Source organism: Euwallacea similis, chromosome 8 (genome assembly GCF_039881205.1).
Source record: "Euwallacea similis isolate ESF13 chromosome 8, ESF131.1, whole genome shotgun sequence".
Classification (NCBI taxonomy): domain Eukaryota; kingdom Metazoa; phylum Arthropoda; class Insecta; order Coleoptera; family Curculionidae; genus Euwallacea; species Euwallacea similis.
This window is the reverse complement of record NC_089616.1, coordinates 5,153,085-5,178,529: the sequence shown is the minus strand read 5'-3', so window position 1 is coordinate 5,178,529 and position 25,445 is coordinate 5,153,085. Positions and strand designations below refer to the sequence as shown.

General features: G+C 35.4%; 3 protein-coding genes across 3 annotated transcripts in view; all 3 read right to left on the bottom strand.

Moving 5' to 3' along the window:
- The window catches only part of mub (poly(rC)-binding protein mub), a 77,183-nt gene extending 62,311 nt beyond the window's left edge, over window positions 1-14,872 (bottom strand). The window contains exon 1 of the mRNA XM_066392419.1: window positions 14,581-14,872. The gene's annotated coding sequence lies outside the window, so the exon portion shown is untranslated. The remainder of the gene's footprint in view (window positions 1-14,580) is intronic.
- A 195-nt stretch (window positions 14,873-15,067) lies between these two features.
- On the bottom strand, window positions 15,068-16,392 carry LOC136410293 (fatty acid-binding protein, liver-like). Its single transcript, XM_066392376.1, has 4 exons — window positions 16,255-16,392; window positions 16,024-16,196; window positions 15,849-15,956; window positions 15,068-15,338 (listed from the first exon to the last, which is right to left on the bottom strand). The coding sequence occupies exons 1-4, from the start codon at window positions 16,319-16,321 to the stop codon at window positions 15,267-15,269; spliced, it is 420 nt and encodes a 139-aa protein (XP_066248473.1). The 5' UTR covers window positions 16,322-16,392; the 3' UTR covers window positions 15,068-15,266.
- Window positions 16,393-20,884: 4,492 nt separating this feature from the next.
- Window positions 20,885-24,453, bottom strand: LOC136410360 (uncharacterized protein KIAA0825 homolog). Its single transcript, XM_066392493.1, is given in 13 exon segments — window positions 20,885-21,067; window positions 21,126-21,281; window positions 21,386-21,564; window positions 21,621-21,749; window positions 21,846-21,965; window positions 22,020-22,530; window positions 22,533-22,739; window positions 22,785-23,009; window positions 23,062-23,168; window positions 23,215-23,496; window positions 23,827-23,886; window positions 23,942-24,266; window positions 24,322-24,453. Coding segments are annotated over 13 exon segments (2,559 nt in total). The 5' UTR covers window positions 24,397-24,453.
- Between the last annotated feature and the right edge of the window lie 992 nt (window positions 24,454-25,445).

Below are 25,445 nucleotides of genomic sequence, written 5' to 3'. Positions count from 1 at the left end.
GGGTTGAGAATTTACGGATATTTGGGTTGAATTCTCTGAATGAAAACGAAAATCGAAAAATAAGTCAACAGCACACAAAACTGCAGAAACTCTCTCATTCGGACAGTCCCGTTTTAATTAGCATGATAAACGGGAGATGCGGAATCGACTGCTGAAGAGGGTAAATCTGGAATTAATCCGCTAAGTCAGAAATTCCACCGAGTGGATCCTGTACTGCGATAAAGTCTCGAAAGCTGCTCATTAGATGCGTCCTTCGAAACATTGAAAGCGCTAATTGCCGGAATTTAGATTTAATTAAACACTGATGTATATTTCCTTCAAAAATTCTATTGGAAAACCTAATCCTAATTGTAGTACATTAACTTGGTTAAATAGAATAACTGAAAATATATTATATTTAAATGATTTCAGGAACATTCACATCACATTCACATCTACATTATACTTGGTATTACCGTATTTATCATATTCCTCAACGATTGAGCGGGGGAATTTAAGAGTTTTTCCATATTTGAGACATTCACCTTCCATACATTTTATAAAATTGTTAATTTTCATGTTTCCTTTTTTTGTGTCACCGAAACAGTAAAAACGGTTGTCGTCCGAGTTCTTAATAAAGAGCGAATGTTAATTTCAGTCAGTTCTAACTGAGAATAATGTGCTATTGCACCGCTCCAATAACCCCTTCTTGCGTACGAAGCGTTATTACCAAATAAAATGGAAGAAAAAAAAAATCAGTCGGCTTCAAACGTATAGAACATATTTATAAATTATTCAATTTCGGCTACGCAGGCTAAAGTGGATGCCCCAGTAAATGCTCAGTTTTATTCAAATTGGAAAAGTTTCCATAACGGCTAAACTTTGCCGACTTCGGATTTTTTACCAAGACCTTTATTTACTCCGTAAAGAGTTTCTGCGGATTAAATTTATGTCAACACTTTCAAGTTTTATTTAGGTCCCTGAAACGGCAATGAATAATTAACCTTTCGCGGCATCAAGATCTTCAGAACAAATCAAATCGTAAAAAACTGAAAATATTGATTAGTAATAATAATAATTATAAATGTATATTCCTACATGACGTTAAAGTCACGGTGTCAACGATTTTTAATGTTTTAGGGACTTACATGTTTAGTATTTGGTAATAGATGTCAAAAAATAAACTGTATATTCTTTGAGAGAATACTCACGCTCAGTTTTCAGCAACGTTGCAAGTCCCCGGTGACTTCAATCCTCTGGATATTTGACACCATAACGTTTGCTCTTAATCCCCATAAAAATTCCCCCAGTCGTGTAAATTTATCCAAACCTTGAGACGTCTGGGAATGTCTCTTTGTGACGTATTTTCTTTATTCAAGAGATGAAAATGTCTTCTAGTCATTCCACAATAAAGAAGCGTTTGTCTTCATATTTGCCAGAGCTAAAATTGCTTTCTTGGTTTTTGGACATTAATCGGAACAAAGTTCCAAATGGGCAAGTTGCGATTTACCTGCACATTATAAACTTCCTATATTCGGGCTGTCCCGAAAACTTAGGTAGGCGCGATGTACGTTTAAAATAACTTGACCGAGGAAAACTTTCCGGGAATACTGAAGGCTTGCATTATATTCCGGGGCAAGGATTTCTTGTTTTCAAGTTTAGTCAGTTCTTGTCAGGAGCAAACTTGAATTTTACCAACAATCGACCGCGGAGTTATACACGTATTAGAGATATGTTGTATGTGACTTAGGTTTAAAAACTTCAAGAGTCGTGTTAAAAACTCCCATTTATTGAGGAACCCTGTATATTAGTGATTTTTCTGAGCCTTCCCATCACAATAAATAACTCCATCAGATAAAAAAGTTCGAAAACCGTTCTAAAAACGCCAAAAACCTTTACCAAAGATTAACCAAATCAAGGCAATACAAAGCTACTTTCAAATCCATTTAACTTAACTTTTAAAATAATCTAATGTGCCTGCGGAAAATTATCAAATACGCAATTAAGTTTATTAACTGTTCGTTGCAGTTTAAAACGAGTGAGATAGAACAAGAATTTTCAAAAATTTTAATAACGTTTGACAGCTCCATCCATTTGTCAAATGAGTTCAAAATGACGTAAGTGTGACGTATTGACTGTATACTGTTATCTATAGTGGCAGATAGCGGCTCGATAAAAGACTAATACAGGGTTGCCATTTTCGCTTTTCATTTTATTACAGGGGAATTCAGTAGGGATATAGCTACAAAAAGATCTGAGAAAATATCTTTATAGATTAGCTTCATATCGCCTGTCTGACAACGCAAAATTTATCAATATCTGTCTTCCTTTAATTCATTTTTTAACTACAAAACATCTCGATTATTGATTTCTGATAATGTGCGCTTTATTGTTCCCGATTTTTATTAGAAATTTTAATAAATGAACCACATTGTTATGTAACATTATCGAGGTTTCCAATTTTACATCAAAGAGCTATTTCTGCCATGGCAACAGTGGAAATATTCATTTAAATTAATGCTGCCAAATATTTACGTAATGCCGCCGGTTTAATTAATTTGCAAGTACCTCTAAAACAGGTGCTCATTGTTCGAATTAGTGAGGTACAGAAAAGTGTCTAATTATTATTATTGTGAGTTCTTTGGACACTTAGGAAGCAAAATATTATCACACTGGGTACATAGGTATCGATGTAAATTGATAATAATAATAATAATAATAATAATAATAATAATAATATAATAATAATAGTGTAATACTAATAATAATAATGATAATAATAATAATAATAATAATAATAATAATAATGTAGAGAAGGGTAATAATATCGATTTTTGGTTATTTATAACCCAGATATTGGTAGCTGCAGGACAAATTCGAGGCAATATGTATATGGAAAATACTGTTGCGGATTGCGTTTAAATCCGAGGAGTTTTCCCGCAAAATCGACGTCGAATGATCGGGCCGGAAATTCTATTTACCGCCTTTATCGCATTTCGATGTATTATTTCGTGCGGGGTGGCGTTTGTGGGTTTTGGCTTGACAGGCCGAGTGACAAACACCCGAGCATTAGACAGCTCTCGGGATTGTCTTGTTTCCCATCAAATGTCGCGGGATCCTTTCTACGTCGGCTGCATTATTTATTATATATTTTGTATTGTTAAAGAAACTTTGTCTCTCCTCGACAGAGTTTCGAATTATTGTTTGTAGTTGAATCAGAAACCAGAAAAATGCTTGAGTTGTAAAAAATGCGTGCGAGCAAAAATTTATCCATATTTTATCAATGATGTTAGTAAATCTTAGTTGGTGTGACAATAAAACAAAAAAAAATTAATAGAGGACGTCCTGCGTATTGTGTGCCATCACTGTCATATATATAACTTAACTTTGGCATTCCAAAGAGTCTGGACAGACAGACATAATGACTTTAGCCATATTGGAAACAATACGTGGCATCGTGGGACGTCCTAGATCTGTCACTTGGAAAGTTCCATCGCGCTCATACGAGAGAAACTCCATCCCAAAGTACCAAATACACTTTTAAAACATAAATGTTTGAGGAGCATAAATGTATCATTGTCAATTTCAGTTTGAGGGGAAACTCGAGTCGAGACGAGGCGAGATTGCGAGAGTATCGAACGGAAACCTTCTGCCGGTCGCATATGTCGGCAATTTATTTCGGTTACAGTTCTTGCGATATCGAACTGTTCACCTGACTGACAGCTTGGTGCTGTGGGGAAGTTTTCGAATTAAAATTGTTTAATCCAAAGTGGATGATAAGAGGCCAGTCGTTATAAATATCCACTGATATCGAGAAGTGGGCAAAACTCTTCTCGGATTTATTTAAAACTCGAAGGGAAGATAAAGGTGCCCTCTGAATTATTTAATAGCGAAGATGGCCGAATTTCGCGAGTGAGCTTTTCTTACAGCGAAGAAATTTAACGTAATTAAAATCCTCCAATATTACCTATTATCACAGCATTTTTCGTAGGAGATTATGATGTAATTCTACTATGTACAGGGTGGCGCACTTCACCTCCCGTCTCCTATAGCTCGGTTATCATTGACAGTAGGATTTCGATATTTTGTATACTTTACCTGTGTCTTAGGAAGTACTTCAGGAAAATATTTCTAATTATACAGGGTGTCCCAAAAAAGTGTGACGATACCGAACTTCTTTTTTTTTAATGGAATACCCTTTTTTTTTCATATTTAAATGCTTTCTATGATTGTCTACATATTCCTAAAATTTTGTTGAGATCGGTTAAATAATATCAGCGAAAAAAATTAAAAACTGAAAAAAATTACATTTGCCCCTCTAGCTTGAAAAAATAATAAAAAATAGAGATAATGTCTATGTAAAGAAACTACTCAAGATGCTTATTAAGCATGGTTTAATAGTTATATTTAAAAAATTTCGATGATCGATATTGTACAGGGTCTCCAAAACTTAGCGTCACATTTTTCAAACTTCTAAGTGTTTTATTTTTCTTATTTTAAATTGGGACTCCCGTATATTTTAATTTAGTTCGATGCAGAATTCAAAAACAAACATTTTTCGAATTACATGTCTGTCGCAATTCCCAACACTTCAAGAGTTGTTCGCGGAAAACCATTCCAATAGTAATTAAATTGATTAAAAAACTACGGTTGCTATGACAAACGAATTATTTATAGGACTTATTTTATAATTACAATTATCTTACAACCATTACACATATAAAGTATGTGTTCGAAATGTCCTCCGTTCTGTTGAAGACACAAATTAAGATGACTATGGAAGGTCTTGTAACCTTCTGCAATTCATAAAAAAATCGAAGGTGGCTTTGAACAAATTCGAAAAAAAATTTCGAACACATACTTTATATGTGTAATGGTTGTAAGATAATTGTAATTATAAAATAAGTCCTATAAATAATTCGTTTGTCATAGCAACCGTAGTTTTTTAATCAATTTAATTACTATTGGAATGGTTTTCCGCGAATAATTCTCGAAGTGTTAAGAATTGCGACAGACATGCAATTCGAAAAATATTTGTTTTTGAATTCTGCATCGAACTAAATTAAAATATACGGGGGTCCCAATTTAAAATAAGAAAAATAAAACACTTTGAAGTTGGAAAAATGTGACGCTAAATTTTGGAGACCCTGTACAATATCGATCATCGAAACTTTTTTAATAAAACTATTAAACCATGCTTAATAAGCATCTTGAGTAGTTTCTTTACATAGACATTATCTCTATTTTTTATTATTTTTTCAAGCTAGAGGCGCAAATGTAATTTTTTTCAGTTTTTAATTTTTTTCGCTGATATTTAACCGATCTCAACAAAATTTTAGGAATATGTAGACAATCATAGAAAGCATTTAAATATGAAAAAAAAGGGTATTCCATTAAAAAAAAAGTTCGGTATCGTCACACTTTTTTGGGACACCCTGTATAATTAGAAATATTTTCCTGGAGTACGTCCTAAGACACAGGTAAAGTATACAAAATATCGAAATCCTACTGTCAATGATAACCGAGCTATAGACGGGAGGTGAGGTGCGCCACCCTGTATACATAAGGGGTTTATTTGTTCATTTTTAAGTGTAGTACTTTTAAAAGCGTAGAAAATTGAAGTGTAGGAAAATAAAAAGTAAGAAAAATAAAGCAAAGCAAAATAGAGCGTAACAAAATAGGGCGAAACAAAATAAAGCTAGACAAAATAGTGGCAGTAAAATAATGAGTAAAAGATTCGTTATTGAAATGTTAGCAAGAGTTTTCGTCCGTACCCATAGTAAAGAGTGAGTGTTATTCTCAGACAATTTTAACTGAGGATAGTGTGCAATTTCACCGCTCTAACAACAACCGGTTGTGTGTGAGACCTTACTACCAAAGAGAATAAAAGAAAAAAAATATACTCTTGAAGTATCGGTACCTGTACTCGCTAATATTAACTTTGCAAAACTTCAGCGAAACGAACCAATATGATTATCGATCTAATGCGGCGAATTGGCACAATTCAATATTGGATACTCTACATGAAATGCATATTTTCCATTTTTCCTTTTCGGGCCCGGGCAGAAACATTCGAAATTAATTAACTTCATTGCGAGTTCTATATTTAACGAGTCCAGTTTTTGCGACCTTTGTTTTTGATAATAGAAATTATTTTAAATGTTGCATTAGGATTATACTTTGATCAGGTTTAAGTAACTAAATACGTTTTAGCTTTTCCTTTTCAAGGGTTGTGAGGAGAACTGTTTCTTCCAGGCAAATTTTGATTTAGTTCGAGGTGAAAGCAAAATCTCCTGAAATGCGTCTGTTCACTAAACGGTCAAAAAATAATGAAGATGTTGATTTCTTTTCAGGTGGAACACTCGGTATATGGGTGGAGACTTCATACATTTTATGTTTAACTGCCTTAATACATACATGGAAAAGCTGAAAGTCGTGTTCGACATAAAATAAATGCATGGTAGAAAGCTTTCGAAATTCCATTCAATTACTTTATCCCGAGCGAAATAGTTTTTCGAGTTTTCACTCTGTCAGACCTTCGTCAGTCGAAGATTTTTCTTTTTCGGCAGGAACACGTTAACCGACATTTTATTCAGATTATTGGCAGTTTTTCCCGCTTTGTGTAATTGCCACCTTTCGATAAGCTGATGTCCTGAAGCTCGATTTTTTTTCATGGGACACTGTGCAATAAAAAGAACACTTTAAAATTTCATATAAATCCTATAAATTTGGAATTGAAGTCTCAACAAGTGTCCTTGTTTCAATATTTACTTTATGTCATTTCAAGCTTTCTTGTCAGGCGGACAGCGTTGTCAAACGTTAATAAAATTCCCGTTCATTTTCGCATATACTTACATATTAAAGAGATAATGCAGAATGTATGCTCAATTTGGTGGAAAATGAAGATATGCAAATTGGCTCTCTTAATCGAAATTGCTGACAGTTAAAATCCCGAATTTGTGGCCCATAAGAGGGATTATGGTAATTTTTGTAAACACTCTTCCTGGATTCTAGGCTAATAAGATTCGGTTCTATAATAAGGGAATTTCGAAGAAAAAAATTTAAATGAAACAATAAAAAGGAAACGAGAGGGTCGAAGAGGGTTTTTCTCCATTAACTGCCAGGCCATTCATCTGGAACATTTCCGAGATAACAATGTCAACTGAAAATAACTCGAAAATCGACGTTCTTAGCCGATTTAACGGCCAAGAAATTATTTAGTTAACAGTTTAAATAGTTCAACTCGTTTTGTTGGACTATTCCGGATTGCCAGCTCGGAATAAATGCCGCCAGAGTTAAATTAGCTTTTAATTTCGCTTTGAAACAGGAGACGTAGTATTTTTCGTAAAAAAATCGCCCGTCATTATAAATTCATAACTACGTTCCAAGTTTTTTCCTCTGGTACTTTTACCTGACCTTTTTCTACTTCGAGCAACCCGATATGCATACCGCGAAATAATAGGGTCTCTCCTCCAGTTAACGAAGAGACCTTGCATATTTTAATGGCGAAGTTGGATATGGATCCGATTACGGATCCAGAGAAACTCCGAATTGTTTTAGAGGAAAAACTGTCTTTACATGATGGAAGACACGATAAAAGGAAATAACGAGCTGGGATTTGGATGTTTTAGAATCTGAACAAGTTTTTTTTCTTTCTTAATTCATTTTAATTATTAAGCGTTTAACCAGGAATTACAGCATTCCTGAACCGATGCCAAACGCACAAGCCCATTTGGCTCGTCAGCAAGTCAGCTCTTAAATAGCTGAGCTAAATGAATGTAGCATCCATTATTGTCTTTGTCGGCGCTAGAATATGTAGCTGGCAGAGTGTACTGATAAGTCTCTGCGAATGGATTTCAATAAAATGGGACATAATGGCCCTTTGTGCTCCTGCTCAGTTGAATGGGGTGCGAGCACAGTGTCGATTAATGGAATGATGAAATGTCAAGCCTGTTTGCCATAACCGCAATATAAATCTCCCTGGAAGGGCAGATACAAATTTTAATAGAAGAAATGGGCCCTGTATAAGGGCCCTATCATCGGATAACGAATCCATTTACTAAAACTAATATTTTCGAGAGACGAACCTGCTTTATCTGCCTTTTAAAGATGAGCGGGAACGTGCCAATTTTCATTTCGAATTATTGGCCGTAGATCTGGAAATCCCGTTCCAGGAAAGACATTTCAAATTGAGTTAACGGCTTAATCTTATTAGAGCACTTGATAACCGGGTTTATCTGATGTTCGATTTCGAATGGAGCAATTTGCTTTCAGATCATTTTTATGCAGGGATGTATTCAATTTCCGTTTGTGAAAATTGTAAAAATCATGAGATCTGCCGATTTCGTCTCATAATATTTCCATCAGATACTACGGCGATAAGCGAAAACGGTAACTCTGCAACGGTTTTTTGTAAGACCGCTATCTTCTTCTATACACGTACTTTGTACGGATGACTTACGTCTAAGTCATTTGGATCCTTTTCAGTAAAAGAGCAACATTATCAGACTTTTCTCAAATTCTGATTAATTTTTTTTTTCAAAAATTCATTTGCTTATTCGGTTTGCAACTTGATATGTTCACTTCAATGTGTCTGCCGATTCGCTAATTGAATTTAGAATTTTAACTAAATTCAAAGTTGTTATTTACCTGTCGAGCACACTGCATGAAAATCACGTCGAGTATGCCCCTGTTTATTCCCAAATTGAGTCGTCAATTTTAAGAATTAGATAGGGAATTTCAGTCTACAAATCCCAGTAAAAGGCATTGGAGTAGATGGTTCTTGAAGACGGTTATTCAATATCTGTGTATCTGCATCTTCAAAGGGAACTCCGTCGATATAAGAATGAGCCTTTCAATTCAAAATTCATCATAAACTCGTAACTTTTCCTTTAATAATTATTGGAAGATATCGAAACTTGTTTAATCAAAATCGAGCTATTGACTGCTATAAATAGTCATTACCGTCTTGACTCATCCAATCAACTAATTATAGCGAGACATACTGAATAGTATCTCTTACCCAGTTCTCTGAAAACTTTCTCAATTAAATATCGAATTGATTAATATAAGCGCCCCCTTCCCCCTCTGATGCTTGAAAGTTCGGTTTCTATATATGTCATTTCTCTTTGAAATTGCTAGAGCACACCTGAAAGATATTAGAGACTCGACGAGAAATTCATTATTGAGAAATTAATCAAAAATTCATTTTTCAGTGAAGGATTTTTTTAATCGGACATATGGTCGTATTGTCAGGATTTCATTTCAAACTGGCAGTGTTCAGTTAATTAAAACTTCAAGCTCTATAATTGATGCGAAATTTTAATGGACGGCCATTAGCGAAAATATGCAAGTATTAATTAATGATTTTTCCGTTTTCCCTCAGGGAAATTAGCTGTGCATACCTGCAATTGAATTGTGTATGCATGTGTTTTCCAGGTTGAAATAGTAGCGAAAGCAAACATTTCCATCATGGCAACTCTTAATCGAAAAACTTGACTGCAAATTACAGGTTCGTTAAGTGAACTCCCGGAATCTAATTTAATTTTAATACTAAATTCGTTTAACAGTGAATTAAGAGCACTTTTCCACGAGAACTTTTTAAATTTCGAAAGTCGTTTCTCACGTAATAAAACAGTCGCCCTTCGCCGCTCTTCTCTTTCAGTTTTATTGGAATAATTGATTCGTTATTTTAAGATAAGTTTCAAAACTAGGTGGGTTCTCTCAAGACAACTCTCCGGGACACAAACTTTTTCAATTGCAAAACAAATCCCTCTTGAAAGTTCCGAACGTGTATTATATTGTAAAGTTTTGATAGTATTGAGTGCACAAGGGCGAGGCTTAAGGGATGAAGTTCCTTTTTTTCCTTGTGTATAAATCACCGTCAATTTTAGTCCGAATTTGTTCGACCTTAGACGTCAAATAAATCAATTAGGAGGGGTGAGAAAATTGAGACTACACGTCATTTCGCGAAAGAGTTTATATTAGGAATTTCCATTTTGTGTGCTTGATAGGGTTGCAGAAATCTATCGAATGTATCCCAATTTGTCAATCGATTTGGGCTACTAATCTATGTAATAAATGGCCTAAAATCACGACCCAGGTACTTTAGTGATTTTAAAATTTTGTCGCGCCAAAAAATCTTACATAAAATCCGTAAATCTTGCACTAATCAGGTCCGAGCAGCGGCGATTTTTAGGGCAATTTTTACAGAATTGGGGAATTGTATCTTCTTCTTACTCAGTTTTCGAACACCTTAATGTCTTATAATGGGGGTAAGATAACTGAGGCTTTAGGGTTTTGCGCAAATTTAAAAAAATTAATATGCAAAGCTTTCGCTTATTACTAACAGGTAAATAAACATGTTTCGTTCCAGTAATATGCGTTTAAAAAGTCGTTTCCCATTTAAAACGCGTTCATTCGGCCGAATAGGTTTTTCAAAAATTTGCATTTTTATATGATTTTGATCACGGTTGTTAGGGCGCGGATGCCGCAGCAAATAAACCAAATAAATTAAATTATCATCGACATGTTTTGCGCAATATTGTTGATATTTCACCATAGGGTCAAGTTTTTATGTATTATATAAAAAGTGGCTTTCCCGCCTTTACGGTGTTATAAACCACCAATTTTTGCACTATTATTGCACTGTTTTTCTTTACGATTTGTTAAGCGAAATGGCACAAACTTCGCAATATAACCCATTAAACTTTTCAATTTACAGTCTATTTTAAAGTTTAAGCGTAAGCGGCTTTGCGTATTTTGTTATTCTAACTATGTTAATATCCAAAGGATTTACCTTAATTAGATTAGAATAAGTAAGTAGGTAACTTTCTGCTGCGGTTTCGCCAACCTACTCGAATTATTCAGGGCTTAAGATGGGGCGAAAATTACTATACTTACATGTTTAACAACAGGGATTAGCTAGAAAGAAAAAATGGCAACACAGCGCTTAGAATTTATTTCTAAACTAATGCTGAGGGCGCTACGAATGGCGGGTAAACATGAATACTGTCTAATTTCTGCCAATTGATTGGCTGGGATTCGCATTTTTTTGCCAATACATTTTTGAAATCGTCAAAATGCAACGTTGTCGGATGAATAAAAACTATTTTCATCTTCCATGGAAGCGATGAAAAATGCCTAAAAGGGCTTTGCCAGGAGTGATTGAATTCCGACCTGCATTACGAAATCTCGAAAATGGATGTAATAACCCTGGTAAGAATGTCAGAGTTCCTTCCATGAAATTGAATTTAGTTCTGATAAATGTGGGAGGATAAAATGTAAAATTTCCCTATGATTTCTTGGGCATTTTAGTATTAAAGCAAGTGTTTGCTTAAATGTATCAAAAAAATATTGATACCTCACTAATCTTCATTGGAGAACAAACATCTGGAGACGATGCACAAATGGAAAAGTGAACAAACAAAACTCCATCAAAGTTTGCCACATTCGCCTCCTACAGGTGGCATTAAATTAAATTTGCAACACTCAGTTTGGGGATTAAGGGAGAAAATTAGACGGATCTTCCATTACGTGTTTAACTTTTGCTTGTGTATGTTTGTTTTGGCGCATGGCCATTTTATGTTACGTGACGGTTTTTGTTTATGCTCGATAGAAAGTAGTTTTGTAGGCTTATAGGGCTTCTAGAGACGATTAATTTTGGGTACTTTTTGAGGCAATTTTCATCCACGAATTCTTAAATTAATTTTACTCACACTTAATGCAGTTGATGCAATTAAAAGCTTAATTAAAGAAATATTTCCGGCATTCCTGGAATGTAAGACATTGTCTTTCGTCCGTTCTGGAGAACTTCCTCAAACAAGACAAAAGGAAACGTTTCGCTTTCCAGGCTCACCTGGAGTGCCTCCTACAGTGTCTTATATACACATTGCCATTTGTGATGTGCTTTCCAGATGCATATTTTGCCCCTTTAACGGGAAATATATTTGAAGGTATTATTTGCAAGCGCTTATTAGATTAGCCATAAAACACAATAGAAAACCGGTACACAATAGAGTTACATTTTGTTCTCGTTCGAATAAAGCGCACCTTTTGTACCCTTAAATCTGAACAGGCGTTTTATTCAACGTGTATGTGTGCTCGGCAAGGCAAGGGATCATTTTTCACGGATTTTATGTATAGAAAATGCCCGGAATATCGGAAAATTTTATTTCCAAGCAAACTTAGAATTATTCTCAAATCTTAACATGAGTCACAATGAGTTTCCTCTTGATTCAACATTCGGTTTAAATGGCGCTGAATATAGCGCACATTGTCCTTGCAGCTGACAAGGAGCACAATATCTCGGAATGAAGCTAAGTGTAAACGCGATAAGTAGCTGGATAATGAATTTCAGTTAAATTGAAGTCTGAATGGCCTTTTGTCGCATTCAATGTCGTCGGTTGGGAGGAAGGAATCGACATGTTTTACGTTTAATATACCGACACCTGATAAGGCCTTTTATAAGTTTAGAGCATTAGAACTTTCCGGTAACAACGTTATGGCGCTAATTAATGCATTTCTAACAGACCCGACTACTTCAACCAACTTAATCTAATAACAACACTGTTTCAGTGCGCCCTCATAGTCGCTTTATGCCCTTCAGTTAGAATTAAAGGGAATAAATTCAAAAATATCGGTCAAGAAGTACTGTAAAAATTAGTTTTTTTTGCCGAAAAGTGAAATTTCGAACGCAGTGACACAAGGGACGTTCCAGAATTTAGAATTATGTAAATACTTCCGGAATTTTTTTCCTAGAAAAAGTTGAGTAATTTTGAGAATAACAAAATGTTCCTCAGCAATGATTCATGCTCTTTTAACGTTGTTACTTTAATTTGTTTAAAAATTAACCTTTAAAACGATTTACCGACTGCTTTAAATCTCCTTATCTTGGATAAGGGTAAGGGCTTTCTAAAGGGTCTCGTAAAACCCAAAAAATGCCATTTACCTTCTCGCAGGAGGGAATTTTCAAACGTAATAACGAGTTACGTGAAGGGTGTAAGGACAGGACTATTCTTTTTGGTCGGTTTCATTTAAAAGTTCGTTTACCGTGTGTGCCCAGGCCCAGCTAACACATTTATTACAATTAGGAGCTCTGTCCAGAATGTGGACTGAGAGTATGTGGGGCTTTATTTGTATTAATAGCTTTTGAAACTTTCAGAGATCATTTTGGGTTAATTGGAGGTATTTTTTTAAAGTCAATCGCTTCTTGAAATCCCGAGATATCTGTATTTGAGATTAAAAAGGCGACAAAAATCTGATTCCTCCCCTTTCTCGGAAATTAAAAGATATATTGCAATCCGTCCAACGGACTCTAGCGTAGGGTGTTTCAAATACAGAGAGTTCCATGGGGATTATTTCAAAGGGAGAAGATACAATGTCACTTAATTAAAAAAAAATGTTTTTAGAATTTTACGAACAATTCTTTGAGTTAGTTCAAGTTATTCCCTATGTAATAAAATCAGCAGTCAAGCGGTGCCCGTCATTCTTATATCATAAATTTTCCCTTTAGTTTAGGCGTTTCTTAAACATCTATTAATTCCTTATAATTCTCATTCTTATAATCCTTTATAGGCACATGAATTCGGTGCAGCGGGCCAGACCTACAGACAAAGGTGATGTTCCTCCTTCACTGCTATTAGGACAAGGTCTCCACACGTGCTCTCTGTCATTAGAACATGTTCTAATGATAGAAAGTGCAATAGGATGTAAGGACTAGGGCTTTGAAGGGTATGGATTCACTTTTGTGAGAAGGTGACAAACACGAGGAAGAGAAGTTGCAGCCGAAGGAATAACAAGGCATAAAAAAGAGGTAAGAGTATTACTTGAATAACTCGCAATTATCTTTAAAAAAATGCGAATTTAAGTAGCTTTTTCAGTTAGAATGGTGAAATTAAATTTGTCTCTTTAAACAGTTACAAACACGGGTACAAGCAAAATCTGGTTTTGTTTAATTAAAAATAAACTCGCTTTGAGAACACACTTACTTGACCTAACCAAAATGACGTACATAAGGCATTTACTTCATGAGTTCCCGAAATATCCATTTTTTCTTGCTATAGATGACAAAATTGGGCATTTTTATCATCAAACAAAATCCCCGTTTTGAGGTGTTTAGTTAGTACGTTTGAAAATATTGTGTGCGAGTGGAATCAAATATAGACTTACGTGATTTCTCATGTATCAAAGAGAGATAGATATATGATTTTGGTTCTAGTTTTGCTAATTTCCCGGATTTTTCCAATTATTTTTCGAGCTATTTTAATATAAATCTTCTCTATGGGTAATGTGAATATATGAAAAATGGCTTTTTCTATAATATTTTCACCGTAATTGAGAGGTATGAGTTCTGCTATATTGACCCCAGACGAAGCCCTGAAAATGCAATCGCGCAAAATCTCTAACGAACTCTGCTTGCACTTTGAGCACGATTTGATTTAATTAAGCGACATTTGAAAAGTCAATTAGAAACCGCAACCGTGGTTTATAAATACGCATCTGTCTTGCTCAAACCAATTGTCAGCCTGGCATGAAAGTGCGTTTCGTGAGTCACCCGCGGCAATAAAATACCGAACAAAAGTATATAGTACATATACTTACCAACGAAGTTGTCGTAGAATTATTTTTGCCCGAACGTGTGTACGCTCTTTCCGAAAATAAACTTTCTAAAACCGGCCTTAAACGTACGAAAAAACGCTCTTTTCGCCTCCACAATTCGCAAAAACTTGAGCTCAAGCCGAGTTCACTAGGTGCGCGTTACTCAGGTAAGTGGGCTTACGGAGAAAAGGGAAGGTAACTCGGGATCGGAAAAACGTAAACCGCTCTATTCCGGTGCCCACTTTGGACTGGAGCGAGATAGCGCGCACGGGGATGCTGGCAGAGCGTCGCGACGCCTCTGGATCGGGCGTCTTCGTTCCACGCACCGTCCAGACCGACACCAGACGCAGAAAGCCAATGGACCACGTTGCGAATCCCCCCTTTTTACCTGAATAAGGTATGTGATTTATGCCGGGGTTATTATTATGATTCGTCGGCAATATTTCATGGCTGATTTCCGTGGATCGTCGTAATCGCGTTAATAAAATCGATACGGTTTTTGATTTTCCTTGTATTGCGGTTTATTGTTTCTTTGTCTTTCCAATTATTGAAATAGTCCGCATTATTATCCTTCTTATTCGCCTCTTTTGAGGGTGAGCTTGGGCCGCTTGAAATACCACTAAAACTGTCGCTTAATTAAAAGAAGAATTTGATTAAAATAAATTAATTTGCATGTTAAAGATGGTTCTTCAAAGATTCGATGATATTCTGGAGTAATACCGTTTCGCCACTGGTATGTTTTGGTTGTTGTTTTGAATGATCTAAAAAGGAAATCTTAATTACAAGAGAGTGGTAACTAAGGAGAAGCAACTCTTGACAAATCATTGATTTAGAGTAGCAGTTAATATTTCTAAAATTTGATGAAATTACATATTTTTTTGCCATGAAAAGTAGTCCGAATTGCGATTTTAAATGTATTATAGCTTTGCAAAACAAGGGACTACTATAGAGGCAATGGAAAAATATTGCCAACTACGTTCGAAATTAACAAAAAAAAAGAACAAGGACTACCTTGATTTTTTCATTTAAAAGTAAGTTTCTACGATTTAAAGAGACAATACTTCTTTGCTTAAATGGTTAAACCGAAAATGAGATGATTCAGTGACGTGACCGTTATCATTATCGATTTTTAGATAGTGTTTTAGACTTTGTCTACCAACACTTTTGGGTTCAATAATTGAACGTTAACTAAAATTTGCACGTCCCTTGATGAATGAAATTAATTATTACATCAGGGCTTTTAAAAGCACAGATAATTGCATTAACCTCACCATAATCAGGCTTTTATCTGAAAATTCGTATCGTCTGATCCCTCTGTCGAGCGTCGTGCCCGTAGATTCGATTTCCAGTGTGTGATCGTCGATTTTCCTTACTATGCTCTGATGGTCGTTTGGAAAAGAAAAACTTATTGAAAATAAATTTTTATATTGTAGTATTATGTATTACCCTTAGTTGATAGTCAATGGCGATAGTCTCATCTACAAGTTCGTCCAAAAGCAACACGGTTTTGTGATGAAACTCCCCGCTGTAGCTTGTGAAAGTCACTTCTTTCCCTTCGATCAATATTTCCAGCACCGGTTTCAATTTGTTCACACTTTTGGCCCGGTCCTCAGGAATTCCTTTAATTAAACAACAACAGAACTTAATAAAGCCCTTCGGCTGTGGATTAGAGGTTACCTAGAGCGATGAGATGTTCGTAAAAATTCTCATTTCTGTCCAAGAGAAATTTCCCAGTTACCGACATGCTCGTAATACACAGGACGATACTGATCCGAATACACTTATTTCATTATCTATTCATAGAAATCACCGATAAATGATTTTCTCGTTATCACTTTACAGGTAAATGTGTCATTTGAGATAACGGTGAACTTTGGTTTCGTTTCGACAATATTTACTTAAAAAAAAAAAACACTATTTTCGGCAAATATGGGGGTGTTCAGTTTGTTGACAAGCGGATTAGCCAACTTATGGGATTAATTAGCCCATAGTACTCTCTTGCAAGCATATTGGCAGAAGATTAAGTTATCTCTAGGGGTCTGAGCCAGTTCAATTATTAACATTGACATACATCGGCGAACGCTGATCTGTAAATAGGCTTACGGCTTTGTTTAATAACCCATCGGCTTTACCATGGCTGGTGTTTCTCCCCCTCAATTTTTCCATCGATTCTCCTTCAAAGGCACAAAAATAACATCCTTTTGATTAGCGAAACGTGCGCTAATCTCTTGACTGTAATCGTGCTTTCCGGATGTGTGGACGCCTCGGATAAATCTGCCTACGGTTGAATTAACTGTTTGATGTTAATTCTCGTGAACGCGGCCTAATTCTAGAATTTCGACAGTTTGCACTATAAATAATATAATGTGGGTTAATTCCAGATGGGTTGTGAGGCCCTCCTGAAGATTTAATGCGGGCGGACTGTGCGCCATCGTTCGGAATTTCACATATTCTATTCAGGGTAAAAAATGGCTAAAACCAGACCTGGAAATATTGCCTTTTGTAGTATGCTCGAATATTAGATACTAGGACGTAGAAGAGTGTTGGAGAAATGTATCAAATGAGATTTTTTGAGGGAAATTTATCATGCGAGGAGGATTTTTTTCGTTGGAAAACTATAGGAAAAAGAGGTAAAATATTTGCTAAAAAATCGTAGAAAATTGTTACTTATATCGCAAGCTCAACCAATACATGAAATGAATTTTTTTAATTACAGAAAATGAGAATTTCGAAGCAAACTGTATGAAAAAAGGGGCAGTTCCTTATGCTGATAATAAAAAAATATAAGCAACTGCATTCGAAGTAGAAAATATTAAAATCACTTTAACATTTTATACAGACTGTCCCAGATAAGAGTGCTCTACACAGATCTTGTAAACCATGAGAAATAGGGAGGTGATTAAATTACAGAAAAGTTGCTCCTTTCTGTGTTCTGCAAAATCATGTCTTCAAATTTGAAAAGTTCCGAATAAATTCGAAGTTATTTGAGAAAAACTGATTTTTCGTGATTTATTTTTTACTGTTTTCTGATTTTGTTTCAAAAGATATTTTAAAATAAATTTGATATTTTCATTGCTACTTTTTTCTTCTACAAGATGGTGTTCTTAGATTTTCGATCCGACGTTTCTTTTCTTCGAAATTATCATAAACTTTATTTTTTTAAATAGTTATCAAATTTTATTTTACATTCAGTAAATTCTACTTTTTCTTCTGAATCCAACGATATATTGTAGTTATGATTTATTAAATGGTTTACTCCAAAAAATCTCATTATCCTTTTTTCAACATAATATAATAATTAATATTTTTGAAAATATTGCATCTCAATTTAGGCACATCCGGAATTTTTCAAATTTGAAAATATGGTTTTGCAGAACACAAAAAGGTGCAACTTTTCGCTAATTTAACTATCTCCCTATTTCTAATGGTTTACAAGATCCCTATAGAGTGCATTTTTATCCGGAACAGTCTGTATATTATTATTTTTTATCAATTTAATGCTAACGGACGTACACCATCACTATTAGCACACGATTCTACATTTCCTCTTCCATTTTTGTTTCGTCAAGTTTGTATACAGGGTGTCCCGAAAATCAATGTCAAAAATGGTATCACGAGATTATTTGGGTCAAAACATTAAGATTTAGGTCAAAAGTTATTCGAAGAAAGTTTCTCGTTTAGATGATATTGGCGGTCAAAGTTCTTAAAAAAAAAACATACTTTTTGCTATATCTCGAGAATGCTTCAATGGATTTTAATGAATCCCATTGTGCATTTATTCATTGGTACGGGGATTATTTTCATGTAACATTCACGTCTTTTCGCAATGTGAAAGTGGTAAATTCTTAGCCATCTTCGTACAAAAATTATCAGAACTTTTCATTGGGAAGCTGCATCGTATCATTTTTTTTCTAATGATACATTAGCCCTTTCTCCAACTTTTCTACCTCTTGGAAATTTCTCGTACGGTTAACATTTCACGTCGAAAAAAATTATTTTCTTTTCTCATACAGAACACCAACTTGCCATTCCTTCGATGATTATCGACACTTGTCGATGTGAACACTGACGTCAATTATAGAAAATGTCATAAAAATTAATCCAAATTTTTTGACGTTTCTTTTGAGTTGTTTCTTTTAAGAACAATAATGGCGTTTTCTAATGAAGAAATGACTGATATAGTTAAAATATGGGTTTTTGCAAGTTTTTTTATTTTTTTAAAATTTTTATGAATTCAGTCTTTTGATTCATTTTTATGACATTTCCTATAATTGACGTCAGTGTTCACATCGACAAGTGTCGATAATCATCGAAGGAATGGCAAGTTGGTGTTCTGTATGAGAAAAGAAAATAATTTTTTTCGACGTGAAATGTCAACCGTACGAGAAATTTCCAAGAGGTAGGAAAGTTGGAGAAAGGGCTAATGTATCATTAGAAAAAAAACGATACGATGCAGCTTCCCAATGAAAAGCTCTGATAATTTTTGTACGAAGATGGCTAAGAATTTACCACTTTCACATTGCGAAAAGACATGAATGTTACATGAAAATAATTCCCGTACTAATGAATAAATGCACAATGGGATTCATTAAAATCCATTGAAGCATTCTCGAGATATAGCAAAAAGTATGTTTTTTTTTAAGAACTTTGACCGCCAATAGCATCTAAACGAGAAACTTTCTTCGAATAACTTTTGACTTAAATCTTAATGTTTTGACCCAAATAATCTCGTGATATCATTTTTGACATTGATTTTCGGGACACCCTGTATATGTATACAGGGTTATTCGCCCAACCCGTTCATTAGAAGTTTACTAGGATCTAAAAGTGATACGAATTTGAAAATTTGGAATTAAGTTAAGCCATATAAATAGTGAAAGAGTGAACCCAAGACTATGTATTGACATTCTGCAAAATATGGATATTATATCTTTAATAACTACAGAGATATGCAATTTTACAATTGGTCATTACAGAGGCATGTTTTTAATTCAAGGTCAAATATCTCAAAAACGGTAAGAACTAAGTATAGAACATTATACAGAAAATGTACCTAAAATATTATGTAGAATCTAAAAATAAAATAATATACTGGGGGTTCCATTTGAAATTGAAGCAAGTTACAGCTATTTCCGATTAAACCGGAAGTGACAGGAAGTTGAAAATATTTAAGAAAAATAGTATATGTCGAACTTAACTTAACTCCAAATTTTTAAATTCGTATCACTTTTAGATCCTAGTAAACTTCTAATGAACGGGTTGGGTGAATAACCCTGTATATTCAATCGATTGTTTTTAACTGCTCTTTTGCCATTTAATTGCTTCTTCGCGGAGATTGGGAAGCCAGCAGCAGGTAAATTAAGTACACGTAAGCTTTGAATGTCCGTCAAAGCTATCTGGAGCTGACAGGCCTCGGACAAAATCATTATCAGTTTATTATAGCTCGCGGTCTCCATTATGCAAAGTTAATTGCCGCTTTTTGTGCGCATGAAAGACGGTGTACAAATAAGAAGATTTATATAGAAATTGATCGTTTATTAGATTTGTACAGTTAATTAGAGGAAATAAACATTTGCGTATAGGACCGAACGTCATTGGAGCTAATGCCGGACAGTTAATTTCCCGGCTTGTCCCAACTGCCCTTCTGCCGGCCATAAACGTACATTTTAATACCCGCATTAACGTATCAAAAATAAGCCCTCTGGAATCAGACTGAATTTCAGAAATCCGCATTTCAACTATGAATACGTTCAATTCAGACATGTTTTAATTATATACGTTCCAGGAACAGAAGCGAGCAGATGTCGCGGGAAGCTCAAGAAAAATGTCATTAATTTGGGGCGAATTAATTCGCCCTAGTTACGGAGAGAAATTGGGATCCGGGTCAGCAAAATACGAGACAACTGTGTGTTGTGCAATATCTTTTAATTAACTCTACCTGGATCGTATGCCCACAGGGGGTTCAATTTAACCGCTGAAGGAAGCTCCACTAATAAAAATTCGATGAATTATCAAATTCTGAAAATATCCCGATTCTTGAATCTGGGGAAAGATTCATCCATGAACGTTATTCAATTGATTCAATTTCTTTTTAGATTGAAATGTCAATTTTAGTTTTAGAGAATAAGGTACACAGTGGATTCAGACATATCTCGTGAGTTCAAAAACGTACAGGGTGATTCACTTAAAATCACAAAGCTGTATAGGCATTTTAGTAATAACTTTCAGTAATCAATGCAGATTTTCAAACAAGAATCTAACCCCACAATCCAATTAATTTAGGGTTAACACTCTCCCATTTTAATAATCACTGCTTCAACATCAGACTCAAATTGCCAACAATCTCATTATCGCATATTGATAATCTGGCTGAAGCGCCACTTTGAAATTCCCATCTACAAGACAGCTGCGTCCACACTTTTTCCCTAGTTATTCCCATGGGATTTTGCAATAAATGCTGCCAGTTTGGTTTCAGATTATTTGTCAGAAGCTGTGGAAAACTGGAAATTGTATTCAAACTGCCAGTTATTGCCTAGGGCAAAAATTACCTGGTCAAAAGGGTGATATCCAATATGGAACATCTTGTGGAGCAGGGGTTCGGGGTTGTTGAGAACTCTGTTGGGTTCATCTGTGGTTGTTTTGGGACTAATTCCCAGTTTGAAGAAGAGCCATTCTTTGTTGTATTTCATGAAATGGAAGAGTATCTGGAAATGTATTAATATCGTAAAAAACTTAATTATTTGATTGGTCATCAACTATTTTGTGGGAAATTGATTTATTAATTTTATATTTGTACCATCCAACCAACCTTAAGGCTCCTTTTTCCTCTAGTGGTAGTCAATAAATCACTGACAACAATCTCAACTATCTCCTGATTTAGTTCCAACTGCGTGGAGCTTGCATTGATGAACATACTGAAGTTTTCTTCAGCTTCATTAACTTGAACTAAAAACTCTTCAATCTGATCGGTGTGTTTGTTATCCTCATCTGTTGTTTTCATAACTTTGTAATTTTCATTTCTTAATGAAACAACTGAATCTTACCAATACTGCAAAGCGCTTCAGCTGCAGCTATTGCGGAGCTGCTCAGCGACGCAGTGCTGGTTCTTCTGGAAGAGCTGTCTATTGATTTCCTTGAGAGTCTTCTTTGTTCTTCTGCAGCTGGAACAGTGTCTTCAAATGTGACTTCTTTTTTGAAAGGGAGAGTTTCGGATCTGGCTAAAATAATTATTATTGGGTAATTGAGAAAACTTTAGTTATTGGTTTTACCAATGAAACTACTGTAGAGGGCACTGACCAAAATCTGCATTAGCACAGAGTTACTCACAGGAGTTACATCTACTGGAATTATTTCTTGGAGCAAATTGGAGATTTTCAACAGAGAGGGATCTACAATGATATGATTGTTATTTATGATCAAAGATACCGTTTGATGAATCACACCAATCATGTCCCAAAACTGGCTCAAACAGGCGATAACCAGGGACATTGCTTGGTACATGGTGGCTCCAGTTTGTAGAGCATTGATTACATTCTCCTCAATTAAACTCAAAATTGGGGAGGCAATGTTGAGCATGGCTTCATACCACGGAGGACGAATTTGGTTCCATACATTGCGTCTTTCGAAACATTTTGCCCAATTCACACTCTCCACAATAATTTCCAGTAAAATATTCTTGATTTCTTCAGCATCAGCCACATGTAGCAAAACTTCAGTTGCAGAGAAGATAAGTTCGTGATAATGGTAATTGTTTAACGTAGGAGTAGTAGTTTCTACGTCCTTGCAACTGCCATCCCCTGGACACAAAAAGTTACCACAATCGGAGGTTTTAGGGTTATTTCTTTGGATTTCTCCTTGGAATTTCTCCATGAATTCTTTAAGCATTAAATGGAGGATTTTGAAGTTGTTTTTACATAACACCTGGAAGATGTATAAGTTTGAAATGAGTTTGTTGTAATGGGGTGAAGCGGTACTTTTAAGAGTAAAGCCCAGTTGGGTTGGGGTTGTGCTAGAAGCACGACGAGTTCAAGCGTGTGTAATGGTTTTTGCGAATTGCTAAATATGTCCGGAAGAGAGAATATTAACCAGCCGGCTGGGGAATTTGCTTTGGGATTGAAAAGCACTGCGCTTTTCTTAAAAACCTGTAAATGATTTCTATATTGCTTAGGTTACTAAATTTAATGGAACGTAATACCAATAGTACTTACCTTTTGAAGCGAATCCAACGAAGCCCCTCTCAGCAACAAACATACGTACAACTCTTGACATTTAACATGAATGTCTCTTAATATTTTGCTTTTTATTTTCTCAATTTGAGTTCCGAGAAGCTCTTCTGCAGTTTCGCAAATTGTTGGCAGCAACTGAGCTACGCACATGAGCAAATTGGTCACATCAACCAGGAGCAGTTGGTTTCGGGCCTCGGTAGGAACGCTCTTAAATTGTTCGTTCTGCGAAATAACCTGCTTTTTGAGTTTCAACACTCACCTGAGTATACCTCACTGTGAGTATGGTGAGAGACTCATTGAGCATTCCAGAAAAAACGCGTTGAGCCATTTTAGGAGGAACCGTATCCCATAAGTCTTCTTTAGTTCCTATTATAATTTAACGTCAAAAATTATTTGGTTTTTTATGAATTACCTTGCATATATAACCACCACATTTGAATGGTATAAGATCCTCTTTCGGATTCAAAAAAGGGTTTTTCATTCTCCCAATCAAGGCAATCTGCATCCTGTAGGATATACAGGGATAGTAATCTGGAGTGTAAATCCAGCAGTCGTTCTGCCAGGGCTTCGCACATTTCGTTGTACTTTTTATGGCCTGCTTGTAGAGTTTGAATGGGAAGGTTTTTATCGTCGTTTAAGACTTGAATGTAGAACCACAGGCAATTTTTAAGGAGGGCTGCGGCCCCAATTGTCCCTAAAAAGTATAGGAAACTAAACAATACTAATGGTGACTCCGTATCTCAGAAACTAAAAGAAATATTGCAATAGGGTTTACGTTTATAAAGTTTATAGAGATGAATTTAAAATATGTTTTGAGAAAGTTTCTCCACGACTTCCCGAGATATTGGCAATTCAAATTTAAAAAATAACGATAAGTTGTACCTCCCCACTCCAGATTTGCCTTTGTAAATTCCCATGTGTACGACGCTGATTTTTCACTCACTATTGTCTAAATTACGGTCCTAACCAGTAGCGTAACTTGCTTAGAGTTAAACTACTTTTTCAAAACACTTTGTTTACTCACCTGTCAAAACTGTCAAATCAGCATGATCCAGTGCTTCTTGAGTCAAAAGGTGTAGATGTTCTAAAAATTGATATTTTTCATGTGTTTATGCATTTCGGACACTTGATTCGAGTACCTAAAAGCTGATCAGCAGATTTACTCAAGTTTACTATAAATTTTGAAGGATCTGATGATCGCACAACTCCCCCACACCCCCCAAGAGCTTCATCATTCTCCCTGTTTCCCTCAATGTTCTTTTGGAACAGTCCTGCAAATGTGGAGTTGTTATAGTTTATTTTGTGGTATTGTTGAGTACCTGAAGGTTTCCTATAAGCAGCAACATATTCCTCCTCCCACCAAACTGCCAGTTTGACCGCTGCAAATGAAGCTGACCGTGGAAAATCCAACTTACCTCCTATAATTCCAGGACAAATGGTTTCTTGCAGCACCGCCTGTTTCGCCTGATGCGAATGGAAAATTAATGTTTCTACTAAGTGGAAATGGCCCGGGAAATACCTTGTAATATTCCATATCGCGCTGAATTAAAATATTTACTTTGTCCATTAAATTTCCATCTTCCATTACCTCCATTTCGGGCGAATTAAAAATATAAATCGCTCTTAAACGGAACAACAGTGTTCGCTAAAAGCTTTATTCGGGAAGTGTATCGACCAAACAAAACATGTGCGCTGCCCCAACAGTCGAGTGCTTTTGTTGTATTTTAGGAAATTAAAACATTTTTTTGTTAAAAAAAAAAATTGGACCAAAAATATTCATCAGCGGCATCACTTTTTCAATCTGGAATGTCAATACAATCTACTTCAATTTTTAATGCATTTTTTAAAACCCATCAAACCCTGATATATAGTAATGTTCACCATTGCTTATAGTGCTCGATATACTTTAACTGATTAGCGTATTCATAGTCTGTTGAGATTTAGTCATGTGTGAAGTTTATGTCTTTCATTGTTTTTTTGTTACTGCCGGTTCTTCACTTGTAAATTGTGTTTTGAACAGCATTGTTTTTACTGAATTAAATCTGCATTTTTGTGAAATTACATGCAACTTCTGCAGAACTCAATATATAACGAATTATTGACGTATCAAAATGTTTTCAAACTGAATAATTTTTAGAAATAAGCGCGTTCCAAATTTGCCTCTTTTTCGCCCAGTTTTACGATACAAAATTGCGCCTAGGACGTCACTGCTTTTGCTACACTCACATGATAGCCACTTGTCAAATGAAATTGTCAGATAGAAACCACCACAAGTTTAGTTCAAATGTTGGATCTTCTGAATATGCCCATGAACAAGTCGAACATTCGGCAAGAGTATTTGATTATGCTCTTACATTAAAAATTAATGTAACATGCACCTTTTTGGTTTGATTTTTTCCCAAAATTTTCAGTCAAAAATCCAGCAACAGCATCATTTTTTCAATCTAAAACCTCGATTTCGTTCGTTCGTTAATGGATTTTACAACCCAATCAGGAGACTCACAGGAACTCAGATCAATAGTGTCAACAAAAGGCGATATGACGTGTTTGACGAGCCCGAGTAGTTCAACAGATATTTACGTATGTAGGACCGAGCAGGGAGAGATTGAAAATTCAATTTCCGTGAATTAGTTCTGTTTGAAT